We start from the raw sequence: 27,431 nt of genomic DNA, 5'->3' as shown, positions 1-27,431 counted from the left end.
GAAATAAACTGATTCGTTTCTGTTCCGGTGTCTTTCTGTCTTTCAGCTCCGGGAGCTGGTCAGCATGTGCATATATCCTGATCCAGATCAAAGACCCGACATCGGTTACGTGCACCAAATAGCAAAACAAATGCATGTGTGGACCTCCAGCACCTGAACCATCTGCAGACACTCTCAAAGCCAGCACAGCTTAGTCTTACTTGAATTTTTTTTCTCAGATGAAACCGAGTGGTGCCCAGCGAGCGAGCAAGGGGGAGCCCTCATAGCAGGATGCTCCATTACTTCTGCAGGTTATTTGACAAGGACTCTTCCAAGGTGGTCATGCTTTAAAGTGAAGATTCTGTGAGGTATTGCAAGTGATTTTGTTGTTTTTTTTTAAGCCAATAAGATGTTACAGGTGTAGATCATTTAAGGGTCTTTTCTTAAACTGTCGTGTGTAATCTAGGCTAGATGATATTAACCGGGGTGTCAGCGTTCGCACACCTCTCCTATCTTAACTGTAATGTGAAATACTGAGATAATTCCTTCAGTGAAATCACTTTATACTAATGTAAGAATTACAGTAGATTTTTGTGTCGTTTGTATAACTGCTACTTCGCCTCTTCCGCAAATGGTTCATAGCAAATTTCAGTTTGTACTTTGTGTATTTTAAAGCATCCATTTATGTGTTTGTATTAATTCCCTCCTTCAGCCTTAGACCTGGGAGGGCTGTGGGGGGCGGGAAGGGGTAGGAATGCATTTAGTTCATCTTTTTGTAACTGAAAACTTAGCGTATTTTGCCGATGCATTTACTGTTAATTTGGCTGCAGCCACAGAGGTGGACTCACGTTCAGGTGGGGAGGGACCCCCCCGCCCCGGGGCCTTCCTCCCTCTCCAGCACAGCAGTGTTGCAGTGTCTGTGGGGCACACACACGAGGCCCCAGCACTGAGATGCTCCATCTGAGGCCACGTAAGGATCAGCGCCGTCTGTTTAACTGTGAAAGCTGATTTTCAGAATGTGAATTTTTACAGAAATCTCAAGCTGATCGGATGGGGTCATCTTTAACCAAGTTAGAACTCCGCACCAACCCAAACTGGTGGGTGGGGTGGATGCTTGGTGTCCTGCAGTGCTGCGGGGCGGGCTGTGCGCGGCGGTCCCAGCGCAGTCTCCGTGTCACGAGGTTTTCTCCAAGACATGAGCACAGGCCTTAACGGTTTTTTTGTCCTAAGTTTAGGGTTAGAGGGCTATATACTCATAGATGCTTTTAGTGCATTTTTAACTTGATTCTCTCTACTTAAAGGAAAATTGCAGTGCCCTCTTCAGCTGCTTCCCACCGAATTTTGAGTGCTGTGGTAGGGCGGCGAGAAGTCCTCATTGCTGTGAACGATGTTGGTATCATTAATGTAAGGTGTCGTTCTGTCGTGGCTCCTCAGCAGGAAGCTGAGCCTGCTGCTCTCCCAGAGCCTGAGGAAATCCAAACCTGCATGAGGACGTAGGAGAGGCAGCACATGGCTTCCCACATTCCCATGCCAATGTGTTTAATTTATTGCCATCTTCTTTAGCAGTTCTTAGGTGTAAGACTTCAGACTGTCACCTTTCCACTGCAGGTTTCCTTTAAGCCATGGCAGGCTGTGCTGTGGTGGTGCAGCAGAGGGGCTCTGCCCACGGGGGAGCGCAGCTCACACCGCTGTCTTGCTACATAAAATTTATTAGTGCCTATAAGTAAATGTATTTCTAAAGGTAATTTTTTTTTTGCAATTGTGCATTTTTAGATAAATAAAAAAAATGATTTACAAAATAAACACCTTTGTTTAAAAAAGGAAAAAAATGTTTGATATTAAAGGGGAAATGATTAAAACGTCACTCCCAGCAGGAATGGATATGCGTGAGGTTCGCTAACAGCTCTCATGGCATGCAGACAGCAGTGCAGTTCTGCTCCCATACACCGCCCTCAGCTGTCCTGATGGAAAACCTCACCCGCAGAGCAGCTCAGCTGAAGCTGCTGTCCCTGGGGTGGCTGCAGGCTGGTTCAGCTGCTGGAGCTGAATGCAGCTGTGCTCCCTTTTGAGAAAACACCCTTTACAGGTGGATTCTGTTAGGTTTTCTTTAGGATTACAGGGTATGGTGAAACAAAACATGAGACGAGTTTATCTCCAACAGTGTGAGTATGAGGGAGGTTTGCAGAAAATCTCAGGTAAGTAATGATGGTTAAGGTTCCTCAGTTGTGTTTTCTTCTCTGAGCTAACGTAGAGGTGAGAACATTTTACACGAGGTGGAGGCTGGATCTGCTCAGGCTGTCCCTATGTACAGAAAAGAGGGAAGAACGGCTGGAAGCAGTACGGTGTGGCTCTTAATACCCTGCAATAATAAAACAGAAGCAGCTCTGCACGAGGCCCTCGTTTACAACAGGAAAGAAGAGCAGCAAAAGAAGTGAGCACCACATGAAACGGTGATTGAGAGAACGCTCAGAACCCTCTTTATTTATTCTGTATGGGGCACGTGTTTCTCTCAGGGCAGAAAGGCTCCCAGAAGTGAAACACACCTGTGTGCATCCCGGGCCGCAGCGCTGCTCAGGACGTATCCATGGTCTGCACGGTCTCATCCACCACCTCGATTTCCAGGGGTGCCACCTTTTCTGTGAGAACAGCAGTGGTTCCTTTCTCACATCGGTATCTGCCATACCTGGGAAACAGAAGCAGACCCTGAATGCCTAGGACAGCTCATTAAGTGCAGCAGTAATGAGCTGCCCACAGTAATCCAGAGGGGTGAGGCACTGTGGTGACCGCAGCGTTTCCAGAAGTGCGTCACTGAAGGAGTGCACCTCCACCTCTCTGCAGGACACACCACTCCTGCTGAGCATTCCCACTCAAAGAAAAAGCAAATATTTACTTCAGTTGTTTTTTTTTTTCAGCTCTGGATTAATTTTACCAGTGTATCGACTTCGGGTTTCTGTGCTAAACACGGCACTGAACACAAAGTCAGCCTGAGTCCAAGCCGTGCCTCACAAACATTGCTGCAGCTGATGGCAGAGGGGCTGTCACTCTTCTCCCACTTACACAGCAGAAACCATCTCTCTCTTACAAGGTGTAACACTGTCCAGGCTGATCAGACATAGACACTGCTGCTCAGAACGGAGATGTAAATGAAACAGTAAGAAGAAACACAGTGTGTTTTTAACTGGAGCAGTGCATTGTGGCTTTGGGCACTGTGCCTGCTTTAAAAAGAAGGGAAAAGGGGATTGCAAGAATCTGTACTTTTTCGCAGTAGAATAGTGAAGAGTTGCACAACCTATTGCAAAACCTCCATGTGCAACATGTACCTCCACGTCAAGTGCCCCAGGGGCTGGTTTCACTGATGAGGCAATGTATTCTCCAGGCAATACCTCTGAGCACCCGGAGTAACAGTGGTGAGCTCTGCTATCACTCAGAGTTCATTCATGTCAGAATTTCAGCATTATGGGAAACGGGGACTGCTGGGAACAGCCCTGGCTAACAGCTTCAGAAATACCAACCTTTCACCTTTTCTGTTGGCCACATCATAGGGACGGAGAAAATCCAACTTGTTCTTGCTTATAACACAGATATCTATGTTACTGCCGGAGCCCAGATCGTTGTATATGCCAGCTGCAATGGCATCCCTCACAAGCTGTTTGGCTTCTTCTTCCTGGACAAGTTAAGAAAGCCGTCATTGCACAAGTGTTGGCATTTCACAGAAACGTTTGTCCATGTGACAGTGGAAGCTGTGAGCTCTCACAACAGTAAAAGAGGTAAGCAGGAACACAGCACTGTGAGCAGTGGCTGCCTCCCTCCTGCTCCCACCACCACTAACACAGTTCCCCTACTTGCTCCATGTTAAAGGCCTCAGCTCTGCACTGTGCTGCTGCACAGAGCCACGGGGCAGCCAGCACAGCCTCAGCTCCAACCACTGCCAGCACATACCCACATTCTGCACCGGCTGCTATGCAGGAACGTTAATAGCAGCACTGCTCCTCTAACAGCTTAATTAAGGTGCTGGCCAGCAGCAGGGCTTCAGAAAACTACAGAAATAGCATCCGTTCCTACCAGCCCTGCTCTTCAACAACCAGCCACCACCACGCTGCACGTGGAGCCAGGCTGAGCCGACCAGCAGTGCTGGAGCAGCTGCTCCGTGCAGCACAGCTCCGTCCTACGGCCCCACTGCTGCACAGAGCACTGCGGTGCCACGGCACAGACAGCACCACAGAGCCCCGAGCACAGAGAGGGCTGGAAGGGTTAATCTGGATAGTGCCTATGGCAGAGCAGTGTAAGAGCAGCACAGCACGCTCTGGGGGCTGCTCCCCCTGTAACTTAATTCAGTCATTCCTTAGAGCAATGTAAAATCCCACGGAGCCATCGCAGTGCGTTTCTTTTGCCCTTTCAGAAGCACTGAACTGCTCCAGAACGACGGCCATGGTCACCAGAGCTCAGCTGTCCCCACACTGCAGCTCTGCTACGCTGCTACATGGCCCCAAATGTCACCTCAGCCCTCTGATCTGATGGAGTGCTGCCCAGCAAATGAACCCACAGTGACTGTAATTATAGAAAGCCCTGTGCTTACTCCTCCTCCCCTTCCATAAGTTAGAAAGATGACCAGAACAGCCACGAGAGGAAAAAAAATAAAATCAGAAATCCTTGATAGAGATCCTGCATACAAAGTCCCAGCCAAGACTGCTGCTTTACGGTCTGAAAATAGGGGGTTCTTGGGAAAAGTGCTGACGCAGTCCTGAGGACAAGGCCAGGAAGGAGTCACTGTAATAATTAATCTTAAAAAACCCTAAAAGTTCAGAGTATATAAAAGGAGCACTTCCTACTTTACGGCTGCAAAGACCAAGCTAACTGGGAATATCATTCTCTCGGGTCCATGCTGCTTCTTAAATGAGATTACAGCAAGAGTGATGTACTGCAGCCCCAGTCAGCAGTGACAAGCAGCGCTTTATAGAGCTATCTGTTTGTCTCCATCACTGCATCACACGATGTGTCCCAGGACTCCAATGTGCAGCTCCATTTACCACTCCATGACAAACGGGCAGCGCTTGTAAAAGGCGCAAAGAGGTCCAGCTCAGCCGTGTAATGGTCACCACAGATGCAGTGCAGTACTTGAGGGGGAAGAGCAGACCCCGAGTTCATTAAACTGACCAGTAATGGAGCTCTCAAAGCGTGCCTTAGGAATAGCACAGTAAAGGCTAAAATAAATAACTCAGCGTGGAAGGCTAATCTGAAATGGTGTTTGATAAATTATTTATAACACAGACAATTGTCTGCATTTAATATTGGAGCTACTGGTAGCATCTTTAAAAGATGATTTATGTGTTGTAATGCCATTAAGCTTTATATGGGCCCACTGCTAGCTATAAAGTCTGCTGAGATTTAGAGAATGAGTTTTAAACTGTCACTGCAGCATCATAGTAGATAGAGACCGTATTAAATCTTTACTTTAAACCTGTTATCTGGAGAGTTGCATTTTGTAGACGCTCAGAACTGATGGATTACCTCTCCACTGCTGCGACGGCGCAAGTCCCAAACAGCACCAATAAGGAACTTTTACACATTACTCTTGTATATGACTTGAATCAAGTTTCTCCTCTCACTTAAGCAATTTCCAGATCTCAAATACCACTGAAGCAGACTTTCCTACAGCAGATGTGGGTATTTCTGCCTCACGCCACAGCTCTGACACACGTGAATCACTGCCCACGGCAGTGACACTGCTCCACCAGCAGTGCTCTGTAACTTCACAACTCAGAGCAGACATCTTTCCCAGATCTAAATCTGCAGAAAGCATTTTTTATTAAATTCTTACGAAAACAAATGAGTGCCTTCTGCAGGTCACCAGAACCCCCTGGGTATCCATAGGCCGTGCTGCTCTCCAGCACTAAGTCTCATCAAATAACAGTACACAGTGAATATCATAGGGTGAAAAAAAAAAAAGAAATTATAAAAACTGACTTTTACAGCAGAATGAAATTTGTTTGAATTCCGTCACGTAGGAAGTTCATCCTGCTTAAAGGAAGAGTCCCCTGAGCTGGCTGGTGGGAAGAGAAGGGGGAGAAATCAGAAGCTTCAGGAAGAACCAAAACAGTTAAAAATAAATACATAAAATCTATAGAGAAGTAGTGGGAATTGGAGGCTGGGAATGCAATACCTCTTGAAGGACATAAGCACCTACAGAAGCATAATTAGACTTTGGAAGAGTAATCAGCTGCAGCATGGGAGGGGACGTGTAGGTCCATGTGGAGGGAGGAACTGTGGTAGAGATCAATGCACAACTGGAAGTGATGCTAAAATCTGTACTAACTCCAAAGAGGGCACAGAACTGAGAAGCAAAGCACTTTGCTTTCTCATTGTAAGGAGATGCCCAGCTCAGTGAGAAGGATTTGTTCCGAGTGCATTTTGAGGTGGAAGGGGCTCACATGGGATGTGGCCTTTCAGCCACTCAGGCTTCACAACCCCTCCCCATGCAGCAGGTGCCAAGCAGCACCTCAGGAGCACGTGAATTACAAAGTTTGCTTCATGAGTGTTTTGTAAAAACAGAGAATCAAAACCGTTTGCAGTTCCTTTATCTCTGAATGAGATCTGGAAGCAGTCCATCTTCCCGGCTGCTCCCTGCTCCTTCCTGTACCATCTTTCATTTCTTCTCTGGAAAGCCTCAACATTTTAAGGCAGAGGTGTTGTGAAAACCAGAATCTGTAAAGGAAGATGTGCCTTCAAATATCATACATAGGTGTTTTTAGTACTACTGAGCAGCAGCTCTATACACTCCTGTATTCCTTGCACCTCTCTCCTCCCCTCCTCGCCGGGCTCCTTCTCCAATGCCTGCCTCAAGGCATTGGGAGACAGAGAACCAGCTCCCCTGACCCCGGGGTTATTAACACACTGGGGCAACGTGGCACCCACTGTACATGGAAAGCATCTGTCCTCCCAGAACAACCCCTGGCAGTCACCTGGGCAGGAAGCTGCCCCAGAAGCGGCCGCCCCGCTCCAGCCTGCGCCGCTACGTGCGTCGCCGTGGGGCACACATCAGTGTTTGTCTTCCTGCTGCTCTTGGTAAGAGCTTCTCAAACCAAATGTGCCAAAGTCCCCAATTAGTGATCTCAGCATCCCCATCTTCCTGCGTTCCGCCGCAGCTCCTCCTCCCTCCGCACACTACAATGAACCACCTTAATATTTCATACCACTGTGAAATATGCTGCAGTATCAATTCAACATCTGCTGTCTTTAGGGTACTGGCGTCCCGCAGAGACACTTTCAATTTGTAATTGAGTTCTATACTGAATTAATCAGCAGTTTATCTTTTTTAGTAAAATAATGTCTTCCCCACTAACCTGGATTTACATTAAGAATTTATGCCAAATTACCTGCCAAGGCAAAAAACGAACACGACTCAGAACTGCTATTTGGTAGCACCAGTTCCTATATTTCACTCCTCACATGGAGATGTGCACAACCCCCAGCTCCAGCAGAGCAGAATTAAATCACGAGTTCCTCTCACAGCCGCAGGATTTCTTTTAATGTTATTTCTGGACTCTGAAGAAAGAACTCATAAGCAATAGATTAAATGTGTTTTCCTAAGTCATGGAGAAGCTCCTGTCTTCCAGGGAGGCGGTGCTCAGAACAGAACCAACTCATCCCACAGTGACCAACAGCAAAGCCCACCACCCTCTCCCTCCCCCACCCCAGGCTGTCCTCACTGTGTGAGCAGCTCTAAACCACCCAAAATATCGTCCAGAGTGCTTGGAGCCATCGGGCTCTGCAGCTGGGGGAGATGCACAGACCCCAGCAATTTACAGCAGAACACCTGCTCCTGAGAAATGCACCAGAAGCTGTGACCTGTCCTACATCCCCCAGCAGTGACCATCTCCTTACAGAGCCCTGTGTCTGACTTGCTTATCTACGCTGCTGTGCACAAAGTTTGAGTGCTACTTGGCAGGGGTGAAGCAGTGGCTGCCCTTTGTCATGCAGCAAGGGCCAATTCAAACCAAGGCAAGGATTTTATCTTCAGGCTGTAAGCAGAGGAGCAGAGGAGCACTCTCCGACATGCTGCTGGCACCAGACGGATCCCCTCAGCTGTCTCCCACATTCCTGCACAGAAATTGTACCTTGGTATATCCAAAAGGAACACCTCAAACACACCTCCAGTTATTTCAGCCTCTTCAGAGCCTGCCCAGACATGGAGCAGTACAGAACGTTTTAAATCCAGCATCAGTCCAACAGCAGCCATCAGTGCAAGGTGCAGTGCCATGAAGTGACAACAGAATGTCCAACACGCCACGCAGAAACCAAGTGAGTGCATGGTAACTGTAAGCATGAAGCAGCATGGAAAGGCCCTGCTTCCTGTCTGCTGAGCACAGCAACCCTGAAGTGCAGGTCTCCCAAGGAGAAAATAACATGGGACAGCAACAAACCCCATCCCAGAGAGCACTGTCAGCACAAGGCAGCGAAGAGCTGCTGCTAACCATCTCCAGTCCTGTCACCACTAACGGAACAAACAGAAATACAGAGCACATAAATACCAAGTACTTATTTTTGTTCACAAAATCAGGTTTTTTCGACCTCCATTTACTTAATTTCTGTGTTTGACACCAACAGGGGTTCAAGTATCCCACGCAGGCTCTCCAGCTTACCTCCCAGAGCCTGCTTGATCCTATTGTCTGCTGCCTGAGTTCAGCCAACAAACCTCCCAGCAAGTGGTCACCTTCCAGAGTCATTAAAGCCCGTGGTGTCAGCTGGCAGGATTAGCCCACAGCCCGCACACCTGAGCCCTGTGGCAGGACACAGGCATTCTGATCACCATCACTAATGAATACAGCATTCATATGCAGCTTGTCATTGCTCTTGAGCCTCGAATCACACAGATGCAGCCTAAATAAGACTGGTGAGACAACTATTGTTGGAGATCAGAGAGTTCTGACAGTTTCCAAAAATAGCTTGGTGTTATTGTCAGTAGTTAATAAATGAAAATAATGCCGCCGTACTGAGAGGCAGTAGGGAATGTAACAGGATGATCTGTTCATCACCTGTTTGAAAATGAAAGAAAATGACCTGTTTTTATACGATTTTGTACTATATCTGATGTTATATTGGCAAAAATAAATACGTGATATGTGGTGAACGTGGTGAAACAGGCAGCTCTGCGGCCTTCCCTTCGGTACAGCACAGACCTCTGCTGCAGCAGGGAGGAAGGAGTCCCTTACATCACAGCTCTGTCACAGGGACACAGCACTGCCCACACGTACCTCAGCAGCAGCTGCACCAGGAACAAAGCTGGACCAGGAGAGCCAGGCCTGAGCACCTCCAGCCCTCCTCCCCACTACAGTTTCTCTGTGAGGACACCTATGCTGAGAGCCACCTCCAGCCACTCACTGCTTCTCCTAGAGGATTACCCAAATCTGCCAGCTCACCTGCTCCCAGGGCTGCTCCCTAACCTGTGTTCCTAAAACCCAAATGAGTTAGCAAAGGCAGAATGATCAAATCTGACCAACAGGTGAAGGAGTGCATCTCTGGTAGGAGGGTGAGCTGCAGGAGACGGTCACTCTTCTGGGCAGCACAGGTGCTGCTGCAGGAGGAAAGCACCTATGCTCTGAACAAACAGCCACAACAGCACCACCACCCCACTGAATCCCTTCCTGCCCCTCCAGAGGCTAAAAAAATTGGTATATTACATAACTAAATATAATCTCATCTCTTTGCAGTGATCTGTTTTAATTACAGTTACAAATACCTACCATGCCCCACCTCTCTTTTGTGCCCTGAATTCCTTACACCCAGGTGTACCTTAGTTCTGGTCTGCCATAGCACTGCTTTCTGTGGCTTCTCCTCCCTCTTCCTTTCAGATCCTCTTGTTATTGGCCTGGCTGTCGAGCTGAAGCTCAGCACAGGAAGGCACCAGCAGCCTGCTCTGCACCCAGCTCCTGTCCATAGCGACCGCACAGCATCACTGTATATCCAATTGTTCTTCTACAGACAAAAACTTCTCAGATAAATCAAATACCAGGATAAAATAGACAATGCTCCCCATTTTCCCTAGGAATTCAACAGCCACAATGCAGATAAAGCCTGAATTCCAGCATCTACCACTGCAGATGGAGTTTTCCCCCAGATCACGATGGCTGCCCTATCCCCTCGCTACTGCTCAGCACCAGAAGGCATGAATGCATTTGCAAATTCTGACTGAGGTTTAAAAGCCATGTGGCCAAACTCCTGAACAAAAAATTGGCTCCAACAAGAGATCTAAGCTCAAACCACTCTATTAGATGTGCTGTTCATCCACTTATGTTTTTTCAAGCAGACCTATAGCTGCCCACATGACAGATTAATATTGTTCCACAGTAGTTAGGTGCTTGGCATTACATTTTTGAAGCATCTACAGGCCTTCAGGGCTGAAAGTGTTCACATCTTCAGCAATCTATAATGGTTCCTCTAGAGGCCAGCACTTGCTTCATAATGAAACATGCCTCCATAAATCAGACTGCAGAAGTGGCACTTGTGTACGTCACCATCCATCTTAGCAGTTTCTCTGAAGGATGTTGGGTAAAGATCATCTCCCAGCATTGCAACCAGGGAAAGCACCATCACAGCTGGCACAGATAAAGCATGTGCTACTTAAATCTGAAGACACACTAAGTCTGTGGAAAAAAAACACATCCTGCTGGTGTTAGCATGCCTCAGGCAGTGGTAGAAGCTTCAGCAACTCATCTTCAAAAGGCAGAGAGCCAGGGCTCTAGAAACCTGCAAAAATTGGCTAAGCCTGCAGTCTTTTTTTTTTTCTTTTTTTTTTTTCCCCTTTTCTTTAAGTTGAGAATCTTCAAAGTCTACGATTCTAACTGTAGGGCACAGCAGCTGCCACTGCAGATTTGATCCTCTCAGCTTTTGGCAGCTCTCAACTTGAAATTCTAGCAAAAGAATTTTTCAAGTTGCTATTATTGCCTGTCACGGATTTATAAATATTGTGCACTATCTGCTGTGGCACAGCTCTCATGGGACACCAGTGCATGCCAAAAGCATAACAGAATGAAAAACAGTTCCTATTCTTCAAATAAATGCTAATTTTTTTAACTGTGCTCACACGATGTGTTTGGTGATCAGCTTCAGTAGTACAGAATATATATCAGAGGGAAAAAAGCTGATTGTCTTTTCCAGTAGTATTCAGCTGCTACTTTCATTAAGCTTGTTTAATTACATTCCAGATGCTAATTTGCAAGTCGATACCAGAGGGTGCAGGACAGTCTGCCTTTGAATCATGTTCCTGTGATGTGATGGTCTTGCAGCACACCACTCCCCTCCAGTAGCCCTAGCAAGATATTCTGACAATTAGCACACAAGAAAGCAGGATTGATCTTGGCAGAAAAATACTACTCCTCCATCCACTGTATTACATTAATCTCCAGGAATTTCAAGTTCATCATCGCTGCCATTTTGCAGCAAATTTTATACAGAATACACAGCATGCTTCAGATTTAATTCCACTAGAAATACCATGCTATTTGGTTATGTTACTGGGAAAAAAGCTTGGCACAAAAGGTGAATATTTTCAGACAGCAGGCACAACACGAAGAGGTGCAGAGGAATAGGGCTGAGCTCGACCGCCTGAAACTCCGCTGGTGCCACGTTCAGATTATTACACTGTTATGAGACAACAGAACGTTGGATGAAAACAAAGGAAGGGTTAAGGTGCACACACATCTCAAAGATTAAATATCTGCCTCACCAAATCGGCACGCTGCGTCTCCACGCCTGCCTCAGCAGTGAGTATCTGTTGCCATTTACGGTTGCGTACGAAGACAATTTAATTAGGATGACCTTTCTAAGTAGGAAAAGTTGGAAAATTACCAATTTTTGGTGCCTTTTTGGTTGCTCTTACACAAAGAGTGACTTAAAATACAAGCTCGAGAACTAGCTGAGAATGAGGCAAGATTTTCAGCCCCACACACAGCTCTCTGACATTCGTGTCTCTGAAAGGGGACCATTATGCTGTAGCTGTTGATTCCGAGGATTTGTATCGCTGTTTTCAGTATCAGTAGCACACGTGTGCCAAGTGCACAGTCACACAAGAGGCTGGGAAAGAGACTGTGTCATTCTCACAGCAGAAGGGGAAAAAAGAAGAGTAGGAAGTCCACGTGCAGTGCCTCCTCCTGTTAGCCACCTACAGCAGTGCTGTGCACAGAAGATACGTGAGTGCCCATTAAGAGATCACCACTCTCTGGACAGCATTTCTCAATAACCTGAAGGCCCACAGTCTGGTCTCTATTACCCAAAATACTGAGGCAACACAGACACCATCTTGCTGCACTTCAGTAGTCACGTGCACCTACAGCTATTCCAGGCAGGCGGTCAGCACAGGGGCTGCATCCATGGAAGAACTGAACCACTGCTCATTACTGAACCTTCAGCAGTACTGCTGCTGGAAAACTGCCCGAGCAACCTGGACATCTTTCAGGTTTGATCAATATCAGCAGCAAAAACACAACTCACAACCTTGCAAATCTTCCACAGATCAGTTTTTTAGGCAGATAGGAAAGGTAAGAAAGCAGTTGCTAGTTCTGAACATACCCAATCAACTTGAAATCCAGTGGGTTCTCTACACCACGTGAACGCTTTCTGTTGGTTTACAATCATGTATTCTTTTTTTGAAGAGATTAAGAGTTGCATGAAGAAGGGACTGACCAAGGGAAAAGGCAGCAAAACTGACTACACTAAGGTTGTTAAATTTGTCAGTGTCAAGTTTTCATCTACATTAAAATCACATGAGCGTTTCCATACACAGACTTGCAAGAAGTTATACATTTCTTAAATTCCACCTCACCCCAAATTTCTCACAGCTCTGCAGCAAGCCAGCATCAATATATTAACGTGCTAAAGCACACAGAACTTTCTTTCCAAACCTCTTCAGCCCTTAACATCACGTATTGTTCAGAAATAAACACTTGTTTTAAAAACATTTCTTACCTCCATGTCCGGTTTGTATTTATCTTCAAAAACAGCCATAGCTGCCAGAGAGCCAGAACCTGCAGCAACACAAATGGGATGTTTATTTAGGCAATATACTGAGACACTGCAGATACAGAGGTTTGGTTCTTTATTTACTCAGTGCACTTTTAAAGGAAGAGCTGACAAACACAGACGTGCTGTACCTAACCAACCTGGGAGCACCCAGCACACACAGCCCACCACATCCCCGGGGTCCCTGCCCAGCTCTGCTCCTGCGGCTGTTTGTCCTCCAGCAGTGACAGACCACACAGGGGAGGCGAGAGCACGAGTCCTGTGGTGCTGCTTAGGGCAGCACTGCAGGTCCAGCACCACAGCAGAGCCCACCTCCACCCACAGCGCTCTGTGGCACGCAGTGCAAGCACGCCTCTATAAACCAGCACAAAAAGCAGAACAATGCTGCCTGGACTGCAACCCTGCTTAGTTCAGAACCTTCAGGAACATCTCGTCCGTCTGCGGCCCTCACCATATTTCAGTGCACTACTTTTGGGGAGTGAACAAAGTTACCTGCCATTTTTTACTCCAATTAGAAGATTTTTTGGCATTTATTACTTTTTAACTTGTTTTGCATACTGCTATCTGTTTAGCTGGGTCACAGAGAAAGTCGTATTTTCTATTTAAAATGATTTGTGTACATCGCTTGACCACCTCAATGGTTTAGTGAAAGAAAAAGGCAGCGATTAAACAGTTTCAAATGAGGTGTCCTGCTGATTTTATCAAGTCTGCTGAATGTATAATGAAAAAGGAGAAGCTGACAGCAACACTGTTGAGAAAATACAGACTACCTTATCTGAACCATTTAAGGAGGTCCAATTATAGATCAAATTTAAAGGGTAGAAACAGCAGATTTACAGACACAAATCAATGAACATGGTAATCCCAATGAATATGACAGATATTCCTGTTACAGAATATTGCTGCGGTTGAGGATCATTACCTTTACAGTACCAAATACATCACATCTAAAAGCAGTAGGACGCTCTAAGTGTGTACTTGTATTACAGGCAATGACTATTCATTCACACCTCTGAGCAATACGTGACTCCTTTTTTTAAAGGCTGAAGCTGGGAATAAAAAGGATTTTTAAGCGGGTAATAGCAGAAATGAACTGCTTATAAAAACAGCTGATATCACAGAACAAACCACAGAAAAAGGGTTGTACTGATCCCTCAAACGAGGGCTGAATGAGGCACGTCCCAAAACAAACACAGGACTTAAGACGTGCTTCTTTTTGCAGAATAACATTGGAATACCTCTAACAAAAGGGAAAAAAAGGGTTCCAAGACCAGATCTCAATTTTAAGGCCATGTTCCTAAGGCACCCTACAGAAGGCCTACTGTAAGCAGAAGGGGAAACCCTGGAAGCAGAGCAGAAACAAAGCCACCCTCACATAAGGCATCTGAGACCACAAAGCCTCACACATTTTGCCAGAATGAACACCTGACATTGGCTGACAAAAGTCCTACACCAAAACCACTAAGCTATGAAAAAGCAGTCTTCATTTCTTAGGACTTCCAGTGTTCAATAAAATAACCAATAATACTCTGACTATTCCAAAATGGCACAGACTGGAGTTACTCCTCCAGTTCCTTTTAAAAAGCAGTTCACTCCTGGGCAGAGCTCAGCAGGCTCCAGAAGGAAGGGGAAAGGAAAGAAGCTCCTCATGCTATGGTACGCGAAATCAACATCACATTTACTGTCAGCATTAAATAAATGCAGACAATCCCATAATAGAGGTTTCTAGAGCGTTATCAGAAGCCTTAATTTATTTAATTGTACCTATATGTAAACATTTACATCTAAAAATCCTTTTTCTTCTACTGGTTATAAACACTAAAGATAGGACTTACAAATTTGCAGAAGCTCCACTAAAAGAACAGATTTTTGAACCCCGAGAACTGATTCCAAAGAACTTCCTGTGTGTGCATGTTCTGGAAGCTACAGCTCCTGAACAGGAATATTCAGGAAGGATTAATCGAGTGCCCAAAGACCCAGAAACACTGACTGCTACAAAAACAACCATAGCGAACCCAGATCCAGACTGACACCCAAAGTTTACTCTGAGATCAGTATTTTTCAGTCTGATAATCACCGCAAATGAGAGGACTCAGGAGCCTGTAAGAGTTTGCTTTCCTTCTTCAAGGAACACTGGCCATTTACTAAGTGTTCAAACTGAATCACTCAAAAGCTCCTGTATGGGACTGAAAGGGACTTCAAAAACCTTGCTGAGAGTTTACACAGGGAGCTGTACCACTTCAATATCCAACTCACAGGAAAAGATAGCTGATACCCACAGAACACCCAGCTGACTCCTCCCATCATGGTCTGCAGCCACCACAGCTTTCCCAATCAGAGAACCATGCCCATGGGCAGAACCATCACCAGGAGCACTCCTGCTGCTTAGCACAGCCCGTTTCCATCAGGCAGGACCTGCCTGCTCCCCTGGCAGAGGATGTGCACAGCCTGGAGAGAGCAGCATTTAGCACTCCTCATCCATCAGTGTCGGGGCTCCCTGACAGAGCACTTACTCACAGGCACTCATTGCTATTCAATTTGCTGCTCACTCTGGGTAGGAACCCGGCCATCTCCACAGCCCCATCGATCGAGATCATTTTTCAGCCCTCTTTCTGGCCGAGGGGCTGTGTCTCAGCAGTGGTGCTGCTGGCTCTGCAGGACAGCACTGCCAGTGTATGAAGAGCTGATTTATGAATATGGAGCACCGCCGGCACCAGGGGACCAGCTTCTGCCACCAGAGACTGCTGCAACACACTTACTGCTTCCGAAAGCTGAACTACAGACTTCAAGTAGTTTAATTTTATGCATGCATTTCATTACAAGTCTTGGCCAGAAGCTTTCCTAGACAAGCCAAGCAATCAGACAATCTTGCATCGCTTGCTGAAATCCAATTTTGTCCGTTGTCAGCATAAACAGTTTAATTTGATGTTTTCACTCCTGAGTAAGCACTGAGTATCTTTTAAATCTGCCTTGCAAGGGAGGACTTCACTATCCCTCTACAAACATATTCCAGCAAAGAATTTCCAGCACATTAAAAACAAAAATCCAACACCTCAAAAACATTTTCTATTTAATTTCCAGAAATTAACTGTTCAAAGATGCACGTGCTGACTTAATGAAGCATCCCTAGAATACTGAGGGGGGGAAATTGTCATCTAAATAAAATAGAAATACAGTTCCTATTATGATCTTTGATTTGACCTTTGATACATTTTCTGCCTCGGCTCAGTCTTTCATTGATGCACATAAGCAAATCTCCTTTCAGTAAAACAGAGCCAGCACACAGGGAGCAGAAAGGTAAAGGGTGTCGTGCTGAGAAGGGCTTTGTGTGGGATCCCACACAGAAGGAACGTGCAATCACCAGGCAGATCTGGCACAGCTGACAGCAAAGCAAAGCTAAAGCTGCAGTAAAATTAATCCCATGGAAGTCTGCTCCCCACCTAATTGAGCTTCCTCTGCTACTTGGGTTTTTTTTGGAGAGGGAAGGAGGAGCAGGCAGGATTTTCAGAAATATCACATGTTAAAGCTTTTAAAACACAGGCACAAGAGTATCCACGTACACGACAGCAGCTGTGTGACTGTAGTCAGGCAATTAACTGCTAGCAGTTGGCAGCTTAAAGTCAGCTATGGTTTTACAGTTTTCTCCAACACTGGGTAAAAGGCAATTATGAGAATCAGAGATTTACACTTTTTTTTCCTATCAGAGCTAAACAATGGCATCACATAACGTGACTGCTACATGGATTTTATTTGCCAAGGCAACTATTCACCAATTCCTAAGGTAATGGCACCATCTATTGGTCAGTACCACCTCTGCACAATTTCTATAAGTGATCCACACTTCTCATTAGCACACAGATAACTGCATCATTCTGTTTCACTGTTGCACAGTTTTAGTAGTTCAAAGACATGGAAAGCTTTAATTGCTAAAGGCTGTGTGTTAAAAACAGCTTGGTTAATCTCCAGCACAAATCAGGCACATTGTAAGACACTTCTCTAAGCTTTGCTTTAAATTATTTTAGGTTTTTGTTCCCCATTTTTCCCGTAACACAAAGTACCTTATGTATAGACCTGGTTTGCGTGTACCAGAATCTCAGGGTTTCCTTAAGCCTTCTCAGTTTCTTAGCATACTAAGAAGGTGATCTCAAGGGGAGATCTTCAGGAGAACATCTTCTAAGTAATGAGGAACACATTAAAGCTCCAATAAAGTCAGTTTGCATGTTTTTTCTAACCATTAGCAGTGAAAGCACTATGCACAGGGTTATTGTTTGACATGGTTTTTCTTCATTCTCAGAATCCCAACTGCTGGGAGTAATACCAAAGAAGGGATCAGCAAAGGCACGAAGGGATTCAACTCTTCTAACAAACTACAGGCAGAACAATTCTTACTCAAGACAGACAAAATTATTTCTAAGTTCCAAGTGGGAATTTCTGGAATATCAAGCCAGCTCCTGTGAAGCAAACCTCTGTCCCGGGATATAAGGACCACAGAAGTTGAAACATCAGCTGAAGAGGATCACAGTACCTCGAAAGAAGACAAAAGGAGCGACAGGAAGAAGCAAGGCAACCACACAGATTAAAGAACAGTTTGATTCTTAGGATCTAAGGAAGCCACTGTTGGTATTCCTGAGCTAGAAGTGAAAACTGTGTGTTCAAGGAAATATTTAACCCAAAGCAAGCTAAAACACTGCCTGCCTCTATCCAGCAAAGCACAGTGCTCATGTCACGAAGATTTAACATTCTTATGTTGCAGTGCAGAGGAGAGCACTTACCCATGGTAACATAAGGCAATTTGTCAGTTGATCCATGGGGATATATGCTGTAAAGGTGAGGTCCAGTGACATCTACACCTCCCAGAACTAAGGCAGCACCAATGTAGCCTTGATACCTAGGAACATTTACACATGAATCTGAGAATCTACAATAAAGCTGTGGGCTTTTTTTTGTTTGTTTAAAAGCCAGAATGCACACATCTGAGAATTCCTCCATGATTACAACACATATCTCTGAAATAGAAAGACTGATTTTACTACCTGTGAAATTAACTAAAACATGATCTACTTCACTGTCAGTCAGAACAAGCATGCAGTAGATGAGCAAGGAGTGGCATTGTTATGTTTGTGCTAACCAGGGGATAGTTCTGTCTTATAACTAAGTTATAACTGTTTTATAACACTTCAGAAAAGGCAAACTGCCTACCTAGCAATATAGCATCAAAAAACTAGGATGAGTTATTAGAATCTATCTACTGAACGCAGACCTTTTGGAGCTTTGTTTGGTTTTAGGCTTTATTTTACTCTCCTGGAAACTCTCCCATAGCTTGAACAGTCTTGAAGTCTTACTTCTCTTTCAGCAGCATATTTTACTTCTATGAAAAACAGCATTAAAAACAATCCTGAAAGGTTTGGAGAATGTGCCCTCAGCTTAACAGCATCTTTTAAGTCACGCTGATGATGGGAAGTGCAACTGCCTCAGCTCAACAGTTTGCAATCTCAAAAACAAGCAGATCATTTTTCCTTAGGATGACTGCAGCACAACTTCCAATGCTATCAGTGCTATACAGCTGCAGCACTGATTTTTTAAAACATTACAGGCTTTGTTTCTTTCATCTTGGTTCAAAAAACAACTCCTAAATCTTTCCTAAAGTCTTGATAGGGAGGTTACACAGACTAAGTAAGGAAGAAAGAAACAGAATGAAGTCACAGCTGGTGGTCTTAACAGCATAGCTAATAAATAGGAAAGCATTTGGTCACCTGAAAAGCATTTGCTTTAGCATCCGATTAGCTGTGACAACACGTGGAAGTCGTCCTGTAGACAGTGCATGGAGCTCCAGATTGGAAGCAATCAGCTGAGTTGTCATCTCAGTGTCTGCAGCTGTGCCAGCACCACAGCAGCTGGAAGTCATCACAGGTAGGACAAGGTGAGCAGGGGAAGGGAAACAACTATAGATGGCCAAACTGGAGTTCTGTCTGCCATATTCAACAAGCTTCTTTTTTATGTTTTCCCCCGAGTAGTCCCACTCACCCACACCTGTAACTGCTTTGTACTTCTTCTCCATCGCCCCAAAGTCACATTTGCAGTTTCTGAAGCACAACAGCATTACCACTGCACCCACAGCCCCAGCACTCCTTCCCTACACTGCAAACCTGAGGAAATCAAGATCCCATCGGGCCAATACTTCCAGAGCAAAAACCAAATGAAACACCAAACAGCGAGCAGTCCTTCCTAACAAACACAGATTAATGCCTTAAACCATACCTTAACATCTGCAAAGCACTCAGCTAAAAATCCCCACCTGTTACCAGCACCACAAGCGCTCCCAGCACTCACTAGATGTTGGAAGAAATGTAGTGTATTTTCGAGCAGTTCTTGTCAGCGACGACCATCCCTTCGGTCGCCCTCGTGTCGGCTCCCAGGACCACGCCGTCCTGCGGGGAACAGAATGAGGTCTGTGACGAGGCCTGCTCCCAGGCCTGGTCCCGTGCCCGCAGCGCGGCCCCGCGGCCCACGCTCCCACCTTGAAGACGACTCCCGCGATGGTGGTGCCGGTCTTGCGGGCCGCGGGCAGCCGCTGCCCCTTCTGCCCGAGCTCGGCCTCCAGGAGCGAGTTCCTGCAACACAAAGGAGACCGCGGTCCGTGGGAGCCCCGCGGTCCGTGGGAGCCCCGCGCCCGCCGCCGCCCCGCGCCCCGCCCGCCCCGCTCCTCACCGAGCGCAGTTATCGAAGCTGAAACCGCCGCTCGGCGCCCGCAACACCGACACCGCCGCCATGTCCGCGCTGCTCCGTCACCGCGCGATGAGCGCTTCCGGGCTGCGCGCGCAGCCGGGTGGGGGCGGGGCGGGCGCTGCGAAATGGCGGCGGCCGTTCCTCGCGGGCCGCGCTGCGCTGTGGGGCGGGGCGGTGCCGTCCATGGGGCGGGGACGCGTTGGGGAGCGGGGCCCGGCGTGCTGCAATAAAGTACTTTGAAGTGTGTGCGGTGGTTGCGTGGGCTCGGTGACGCCTTCTGAGCGCGGTCCCCGCGCCTCCGGCTTTGTTCCGCTGTTAGGAGCGGGGTCTGCCCGTCCTGGGGCGGTCAGGCGTCCTGCAGCGTCCTCTGAACAGGGCCCGGTTACGGACAGAAAGTGAGAAAGAGCCCCACGCGTCCACGCGAGATCCGCGCGTCTGCAGTGCCCCTCGAATTACTGAAAAATGAACGATCCCATCCGTGTGCTGCTCAGGGGAAGGGGTGGGGGGCAAAGCTTTGGTGCAACGGCTGCTTTTCCCTCCGGGGGTGATCCTTTTGGCATAGGCTAAATCAGACGGTGTCCCACGCGAGGATTCATTGCCTGAGTGTGCTGGGAGCCGCGGTAAGGTTTGGCTGCCTGGTTTGAGGTGGTGCACCATGTATTGAAAGCACTGATTCCCACAGACTGCAGAGGACCACCTTGAAGATGAGCACACAACCTGCAGTCCATGCTCTCCCCCTTCTCTCAACCCTTGGGTAACTTAAACTCCCATTTTTCTGCTCACCAGTACACCAGTTTGGACGGGAAACTGAGAGACGGAATATTCTGCTGCCAGATGCTCTTTTTTTAATTCTAACACAGTTGTTTTTCTCTTCACTTGATAAAGTTAAAACAAATAGTCTCTGGGGTGAATTACAGGCATCAAAATTGGATTGGCATATAAACTACGGAGCAGTTGGTGGTTGGGAGTCTGGGGAAAAAGAAACAGCAGGTTTTAGCTAGAGGGGACAACAGCTTTATTTCCCTCTTGGTCCTTGACAACCAAGCAGATGTCCTACAATTATTGTTTTACCTTCTAGTCATGCAGTGTCTTTTCCTATCCTCCCAGGTATGTGGCTGGTTCTCCTGCAGATGTGCAGGTAGGGCTCTTCCCTCATTCACAGCTGTCTTGGTGCACCACGAGCTCCGTCTATTGCTGGTTAACACTGGCAGAGATTCAGATAAACACTAGTTTCTTCCTCTCAGCCTGACACAATACGTGTTTTCAGTCCCACATATGCAGGTACAGCTGATGGTCTTAAGAATGTTTTCTCAGCACCGTACATAGGCTTTTTCTTACCTGTTGCCTTGCAAACTTTGCTTCTGGTTTGATGCCCTTTACTGTGTACACACAGATGACCTGCTTGAGTTTTCTGCAGTCCTCCAGAGACCTCCAGGCAACAGAATGTCTGATTCCCTCATGTTTAATGCCTGCAGAACTCATGGGAGGCTGTACCGGGTCCCTGCAGCACCCAACCCTGTGTGTGGCTGTGGCCAGAGGCAATGCACTTTGTCCAGAAGCTGAAGTCGCACGGTGTTGTTGGGCTCAAACCCTCACCATGGCCATCTCACGTATATTCCAGCAAATACATCCATGAGTTCCCCAGCAAGCCAGCAGTGACTGTCATGTCCCAAGGTGAATTGGTGTTAGGAGTAGAGCCAGGTAGAGATAATCATCAAACTGGAGAATAACTGCACCATGTGTCTCTCCTGCTCAAAACCACTCTAATTTCCAGCATCTTGCTCCAACCACGATCTGTTAACAATCCACAGGCCAAGAATCTGTCAGAGGAATTTAAATACAATTCTGACAGATCGGAACGAGATAGATAGACTAAAACTTTACCAACCTGTGGCTTTCTTTTAAGGCTAATCAAGGAAGTGCTCACCCAGGTTGCGACAGAAGTTGGTCTGTGAGGAATTTCTGCTGTGCAATTTCTTGCTTCCAAAAGCAAGAGATCAGGAGGTGTTCAGACTCAGGAAATTGAGAGTTGACCTAATCCCAGAGGATTTATTTATTAAAAACAGAAAGAAGAGATGGAAGCTGGGAGGTTGGCACAGTCAAGGGGCGATGCACTGAAATATGGAGTGAGTTTCCAAGATCTTCTGAAGAAAAAAAGCTGTTTTTTGAGTAGGGAAAAGGAGCTGTCAGAGATGCAGAAGCAGAAGGACATCATTCCCCTCCACGAGGGGGAACAAGGGAAGTGCGTGGGGACACCTTTGCTTGTTGTTAGCTAGATGCTGTACGATGCTAGAGAGGAAAGTCCAATGCTTATCTTATGGTATTCTCCAGCATTATGGTACTCAAATCATTGTGCTGTCTATCACTTGTCAATATTGTTTAGGACGAGTGCCTGAAATTCTCATGTTCTGTTGACAGTTGCACAAGTCCTTCTGTTAGTAGTGTCGGAGTAAGTTTTCAGCTTTATTTAGGCTCTGGCAGAACAAACTGGCAAAACTACACATTTGGGAAGGAGGAAGAGATCTTCAGCTCTGAAGAGCCGTTCTGCAGGGAGGTGCAGGACCCTCACCCAGCTCAGGGGCTCCAGGAGGTGTGGTGGCCATGGGGTTCCCTGTGTCCCCAGCACTGCCCCCACCTCACACACTGCCTGCTCTCATGGGTTTCCCAGCACTGGTTCTTGGATGCATGCATTGATGTTGCACCTGGAATTAAGGAGAGGATGGGTGAGAGCAGAAAGAAGGGGAAACTTCCTCCATGCTGCCTGTGCCAGTCTGTCCAAAGCAGTGCTCCAAAACTGCAGAGACACCCGCAGCTCAACCGGACACAAACGCTTCCTCTTCCTCAGTGTCTGTGTTCCCGTAAGTTGATGTAGAGCTGCTTATGGCAGGTGTTTGTAGACTCTCCCTTCTTTCTTGTGCCTGGGATGCGTAGCTGAAGTATAAAGGTGGTTTCTCTATGGCCAAGTTCCTGCAGCAAAACCCTGGGCCATCTGCTTAGCGGCGTGCTGCGTGTTGCTGTACTGATAGCTGGAGCTCTGGTGTTGCACAACGGTCGCGTATGGAAAGCTTTACCCTTTAATGTGAAAAATGGGAAAGACAGATGCAATCTGTGTCTAATGTTGTTTGCAGTTATTCCTCTCATCTTGCAGGAGCTCTCCTGCTGCTGCCCTCCCTCTGTGTGAGCAGCAGGGCCCCTGGTGCAGACAGCAGATGCAGGGCCCCTGTTCCTGGGACTCAGGGATGTCAGATATCAGCCGGACCTTGGGGATGTTTGTGAACCTGAGCTCATGCACTTTGCTCAGCCCCATTGCTTCAGAACAGACCTCACAGGAATGGTACATTAAAAAGTTTTTGCTAAATGTGATTACAGGTTAAAGAAGATCCATAGCAGGTGTCTGGTGAAACCAGCAAAGCACTTTCATGAGAAGACCATGGGAAAGGTTATCAGAAAGAGATTTAGTGTTTCACAAAGGATCAGAACCAAACGCCCTGCCTAGCTGGTAGGAGGATGAGAGATTTAGGAGCAGTTTGCAGCTCGGGCAAAAAAACAAAAATGAGTAATAATGGCAGCTCCTTTTTTTTTTCTTTTAAAAGTTCCTAGGCTACACAGATCTGTTGTAAATGATGACAGTGAATAACAAACCTTGCCCAAGCTCTGCTGAAAGGCTCTCTAACATCAGCAGCCGATGCCCTCCTGCGCGGGGACACAATTGAGTCTGCTCCTCCAGACAATGCACCTGTCACTGGAAAACAGAGAGCTGGCAATTAGCAGAGGAGGCTCTGCGCTGTGCTTTCATCCCAGACAATGAGAAGGGCCTGGAAGAGCACGATTAAAGTTGGCATGTCCACAAGAGATTGTTGAAACAATCCTCACTGCGACTTTTGGGCATTTGAAAGCACAAAAACAACAAAAAAAACCCTGGTTAAATCTAACTCTACAGACAAGTCTAGAAAGCAAAATAGCACTGGAACTGGATCATTTGATTTGGATCTTGTGACCAGTTTTGAAACTGGAAGCTGCCCAACTCAGCCTCTTAGAGCTCTGTGTTGGAATAGACAGATTGGCCAGCAAGTCTCAAACTTTTTCTGCTGGTGGAGTTCTTCCAGCTCTTCAGCATCAGAAAAGTCACAGAGGTAAATTAGGAAAATCTTGCCACCAGCTCCATCTTCTCAGGGATATGATTTATGATTGCTGTATGCTACAAAGTTATTCCAGTTACAGATCTCAAACTGCACTCTCAGCAGCACAGAGGCACAGATATTCTGCCCAGAGCTCTCACACAGCTTCCTATTGCAAGCAGCTCAGGTGTGAGCTGTGTGCTGAGGGCAGGCCGGTGCTGGCAGCAGGGCTCAGAGGCTGCAGGGAGAATTGTGTTTTGCTGTGTGAGGGAGTGAGCTGGCACAGACAGTGCTCCTGAGACCTGCATGCCTGCGTCACTGTGTCCCCTTGGGCAGGTGGGGCTCTTGTGAACTCCTGCCCCCTCCCCTCACTTCCTGTGGTGTGTATCCCTGACATTTGATGTGAAGCTTGTAGCATCAGGAAGTTTGGTCAGCCCTGATGTGACAGTCCTGGAAGGACAGTGAGAGAGAAAATAGAATTAGACAAGTAATGGGGTTGCCACACATGTGGGTGTCTGGCCATAAAAGCAAGTCACCAAAGACCTTTATTGTACAGAAAAAAAGAAGCTTGTTTGGAAGCTTAAGGAATTAGCTGGAACAGGCATGCTTGTGTCTTCTGCAGAGCTGTGAATGTGAAACTGCATGCACAATCGGAAGTCCAAAGAGCAAGTTGTGTATTTGCAACTTTATTTGCAAATACAAACTCTATTTGCAACCCACTGCTTGGCTGCATGACTACAGAGCAGTCCCTGGGGTGATGTATGCATGGATGTTAAGTGGGGATACTTCATCTTCATCCAGAGCAGGTGAATGAATTGTGTAGATTTCTGCAGACACTGATGCTTCCAATAGCTTGGTCCGTGTGAGAGTTAATGCTCACAAACTAGCAAGTTAGTGAATTGAACTGTAGCATTCATTTCAGTGTGAGACATAGGCACAAACAGCAGCTTGGGAAATCTTCAGATTGTGTAAGCAATTAGTGGGCAGGAGGTAGGTCTGAATCTTCTTTCTGAGTGCCTCCTAAGTCAGCACTTGACAAGCCCTGTCCCTAATGAGTCTAATTCAAACAAAATTTGGGATGCAATAAGCTCCGCAAGGAGGAGCTGGGTCAGACAGGTGACCAGCTTTGTACAGTAAGAAGTGGGGAAGAAAAACAAATACCAGAGTAGAATAACATCTACACTTGGTCAAGGGAGACATTGTTTTGAAGGATAACTCTGCAAGGGACAGGCTTGCAACACGACCTAGTGATCTTTGACACACACATCACTTTGTTCCATTTTTCAGTGCATCTTATTTGGAGGCCTGGCTTTCTACTCCACTTGGCAACTATTTGATTTATGAAGATTAACGTGTTGCTAGCCCATGTGCTGGGAAGCTTTTCTATGGGTTGTGTGAAAGATGTGCCTCGAGGGTGGTAGATTGGGATTTACTAGCTGCTAAGGACAACAATTCCTAAAATGCACCTGAGCTGATTGTTTTAATTGATGACACGTATACAGAATTGCAACCTATTTATAAATAAGCTAACCCAGAGTGACAGCATCACCCAAACTGCACAACACATTTTGCCCTTTGCTTATCTGCTTATTAAAGAGATTTGCAGGCATTGAAAGTACTCTTGGATTTCAGTATCTTAGTGCCGTGAGGTCATACCTCAACTTGCCAAGGTCTTGTTGCACTGGATGGACATCTCTTAACACTAAGAACTTTGTTATTTCTAATTGATTTTGAGATGTGTGGAATGAAGGCTGACTTTAGGAACTGCAGATGCCTTAAGGAGACAGCTGACTGTCTTGAGTATTTGCTTTGTGTGAATTAGTGCAGATACAATGATGAATTACCAGAACTGGCGGTGATGACTCTGCTGCCATGGCAAGAAGCAAACAGATTGCAGAGCCAGCATGCGCGTGTGGCTGCAGGACAGCCGCCAGGATCAGAGGCATCCAGAGGAAGTTTCCAGCAGCCAGACCTGGGATCCCACTTTCTGGGCTTGCTTGGGAGCCTGAGCTTCGGGACCCTTCAGGGCAGGTGTGGTTTTAGCTGAAAAGACAGTGAGGTGCCAGATGTCAGTTGGTTGGGATGCTGCTCTTCCTTTGCAACTCCTGCAAAGTGTGCTTGACAAAGCCTGCTAGAGCTGACCTTGATTCCTTCCAAAGCACCCAAGTCTGATTTGAAAGCCCAGTGTGTGATTACAGGAATTATTTCAAATTTAAATCTAAAGAACGTGTGCAGATGAGATTGCAAGCTCAGGCATCATTCTCCAAACACTGGAAACTTCTTCACCTCTCCGCACATGCACAGAGGATGTTTTCCGTAGTAGAGAGGAGTGAGGCTGGAGGCTGTGGTCTGGATTCTAGTTCTAGCATTATCAGGGAACTACAGTTAATGCCATTGCAAAAAGTTGGTTAACACGATCTGAAGCATGGGCATAAAGAAGGTAGTTTGCTCTCTGCTGTGTAACGAACTCCTGTTGAACCTTGTCTAGCTGTAAGTTTGAAAAACACTTTGCACTTATTCATCTGAAGGTCCTCAGTCTGGAGTTGGACGCTGCCCGTCCCCTTCGCTCCTTCCATCACCGGGCGGGGCTGGCAGAGCCGCGGAGCCCCTCGGTGCAGCCCCGGGCGCTGCGTGCCGGCTGTGTGCGCCAGGGCCGCGTCCCAACTGGCGGCGGTGACTAAGAGCCCCGAGCAGCTGCCTCAAAGGTCCATTCTTCTGTGGGAGATTTATTGCGGCAAACAGAGGCACTGGGATGTGATAATTGCCTTCATTCCCGGACGAAGACCCTGAAGAACAAAAGCCAGTTGCCCGTGAACCCGTGGTGTGATTCAAGCATCCGCAGAGAGGGAGGAGTGGGAACTGTGCGCCTGTTGCTGTAGCAAAAGTGAATGGGCATTAATCAGAAGCGCAGCTCGTCCCTCCGAGGCGGCTGCAGTGCTGCCCATGGCGCTGCCCGTGGCCCTCCAGCCCTCGCGTGTCCCGGCCCTGGGGCTGCCGTGGGCCCGGCACTGACGGGATGCCAGCGACGTGAAGTGGGGAGCATCACTCCAGGGCTGCCGGAGCTCCTGCCCGTGCGAGCTGCCCCGTCCGCCCTGCGGCTCTGCCCCACCAGTCCTCCGTTTAGAGTCGATTTTCTTCACCCGGACCTCGTGAGCCCGCTCCTGTTCGACGCTCGCTGCTGCAGGGAGCCCCGGTAATTCCCCACTGCCTCCTTTTTTTTTTTTTCCGCCAGGGCCGGGGGCCAGCTTTCCTGCAGCATCCCTATCGGGGACTTCCCGGACTGCCTGGAAAGCCCCCAACAGCAAGAGCGGTAGGGGCGCGCCGGGGAGCCGAGCACATCCGCCCGGGGCTCCGCATCGCCACCGCCGTTCGGGCGCCGGTGCGGATCACGGGTGAGCCCGGCGGCTGGGAGCTCTGCGGGGCGGGGTGCGGGGTGCGGGGTCCCTGCGAGGCAGAGCGGGGCCGTCCCCGCAGAGCTGTTCGGTGAGGCCGAGCCCCGCGCTGCGCTGCCCGCCCGGCTGCCGCCCCGTGCTCCTCCACGGCTCCGCGGAGCTGCCTCGCTCACCCACACCGCATCGCTACCAGCTCCCCCCT

General features: G+C 47.4%; 2 protein-coding genes across 3 annotated transcripts in view; one reads left to right on the top strand and one right to left on the bottom strand.

Moving 5' to 3' along the window:
• The window catches only part of NEK6 (NIMA related kinase 6), a 42,629-nt gene extending 41,918 nt beyond the window's left edge, over nt 1-711 (top strand). For both annotated transcript variants that reach the window (XM_065737354.1, XM_065737355.1), the window contains exon 10: nt 47-711. In XM_065737354.1, the coding sequence (XP_065593426.1) occupies nt 47-157 (111 nt within the window). In that variant the 3' untranslated portion in view covers nt 158-711. The remainder of the gene's footprint in view (nt 1-46) is intronic.
• A 1,839-nt stretch (nt 712-2,550) lies between these two features.
• On the bottom strand, nt 2,551-19,792 carry PSMB7 (proteasome 20S subunit beta 7). Its single transcript, XM_065737363.1, has 8 exons — nt 19,702-19,792; nt 19,511-19,604; nt 19,324-19,421; nt 18,747-18,887; nt 17,766-17,881; nt 12,940-12,998; nt 3,492-3,643; nt 2,551-2,662 (listed from the first exon to the last, which is right to left on the bottom strand). The coding sequence occupies exons 1-8, from the start codon at nt 19,761-19,763 to the stop codon at nt 2,551-2,553; spliced, it is 834 nt and encodes a 277-aa protein (XP_065593435.1). The 5' UTR covers nt 19,764-19,792.
• Nucleotides 19,793-27,431: the final 7,639 nt, after the last annotated feature.

Source organism: Cyrtonyx montezumae, unplaced genomic scaffold, assembly GCF_038088225.1.
Source record: "Cyrtonyx montezumae isolate F1298 unplaced genomic scaffold, pur_monq_1.0 scaffold_20, whole genome shotgun sequence".
Taxonomy (NCBI): domain Eukaryota; kingdom Metazoa; phylum Chordata; class Aves; order Galliformes; family Odontophoridae; genus Cyrtonyx; species Cyrtonyx montezumae.
The sequence above is the reverse complement of the archived record's forward strand: the minus strand, read 5'-3'. Positions and strand labels throughout refer to the sequence as shown.

Excerpts from the sequence above, each read along its gene's own strand:
- PSMB7 (XM_065737363.1), bottom strand. The coding sequence starts at position 19,763 with ATGGCGGCGGTGTCGGTGTTGCGGGCGCCGAGCGGCGGTTTCAGCTTC. Across the intron at positions 18,888-19,323 it reads TACATTTCTTCCAACATCTA|CTGCTGTGGTGCTGGCACAG; the intron begins GTGAGTGCTGGG and ends GATGACTTCCAG. Across the intron at positions 12,999-17,765 it reads ATTGCCTTATGTTACCATGG|GTTCTGGCTCTCTGGCAGCT; the intron begins GTAAGTGCTCTC and ends GTGTTGCTGCAG.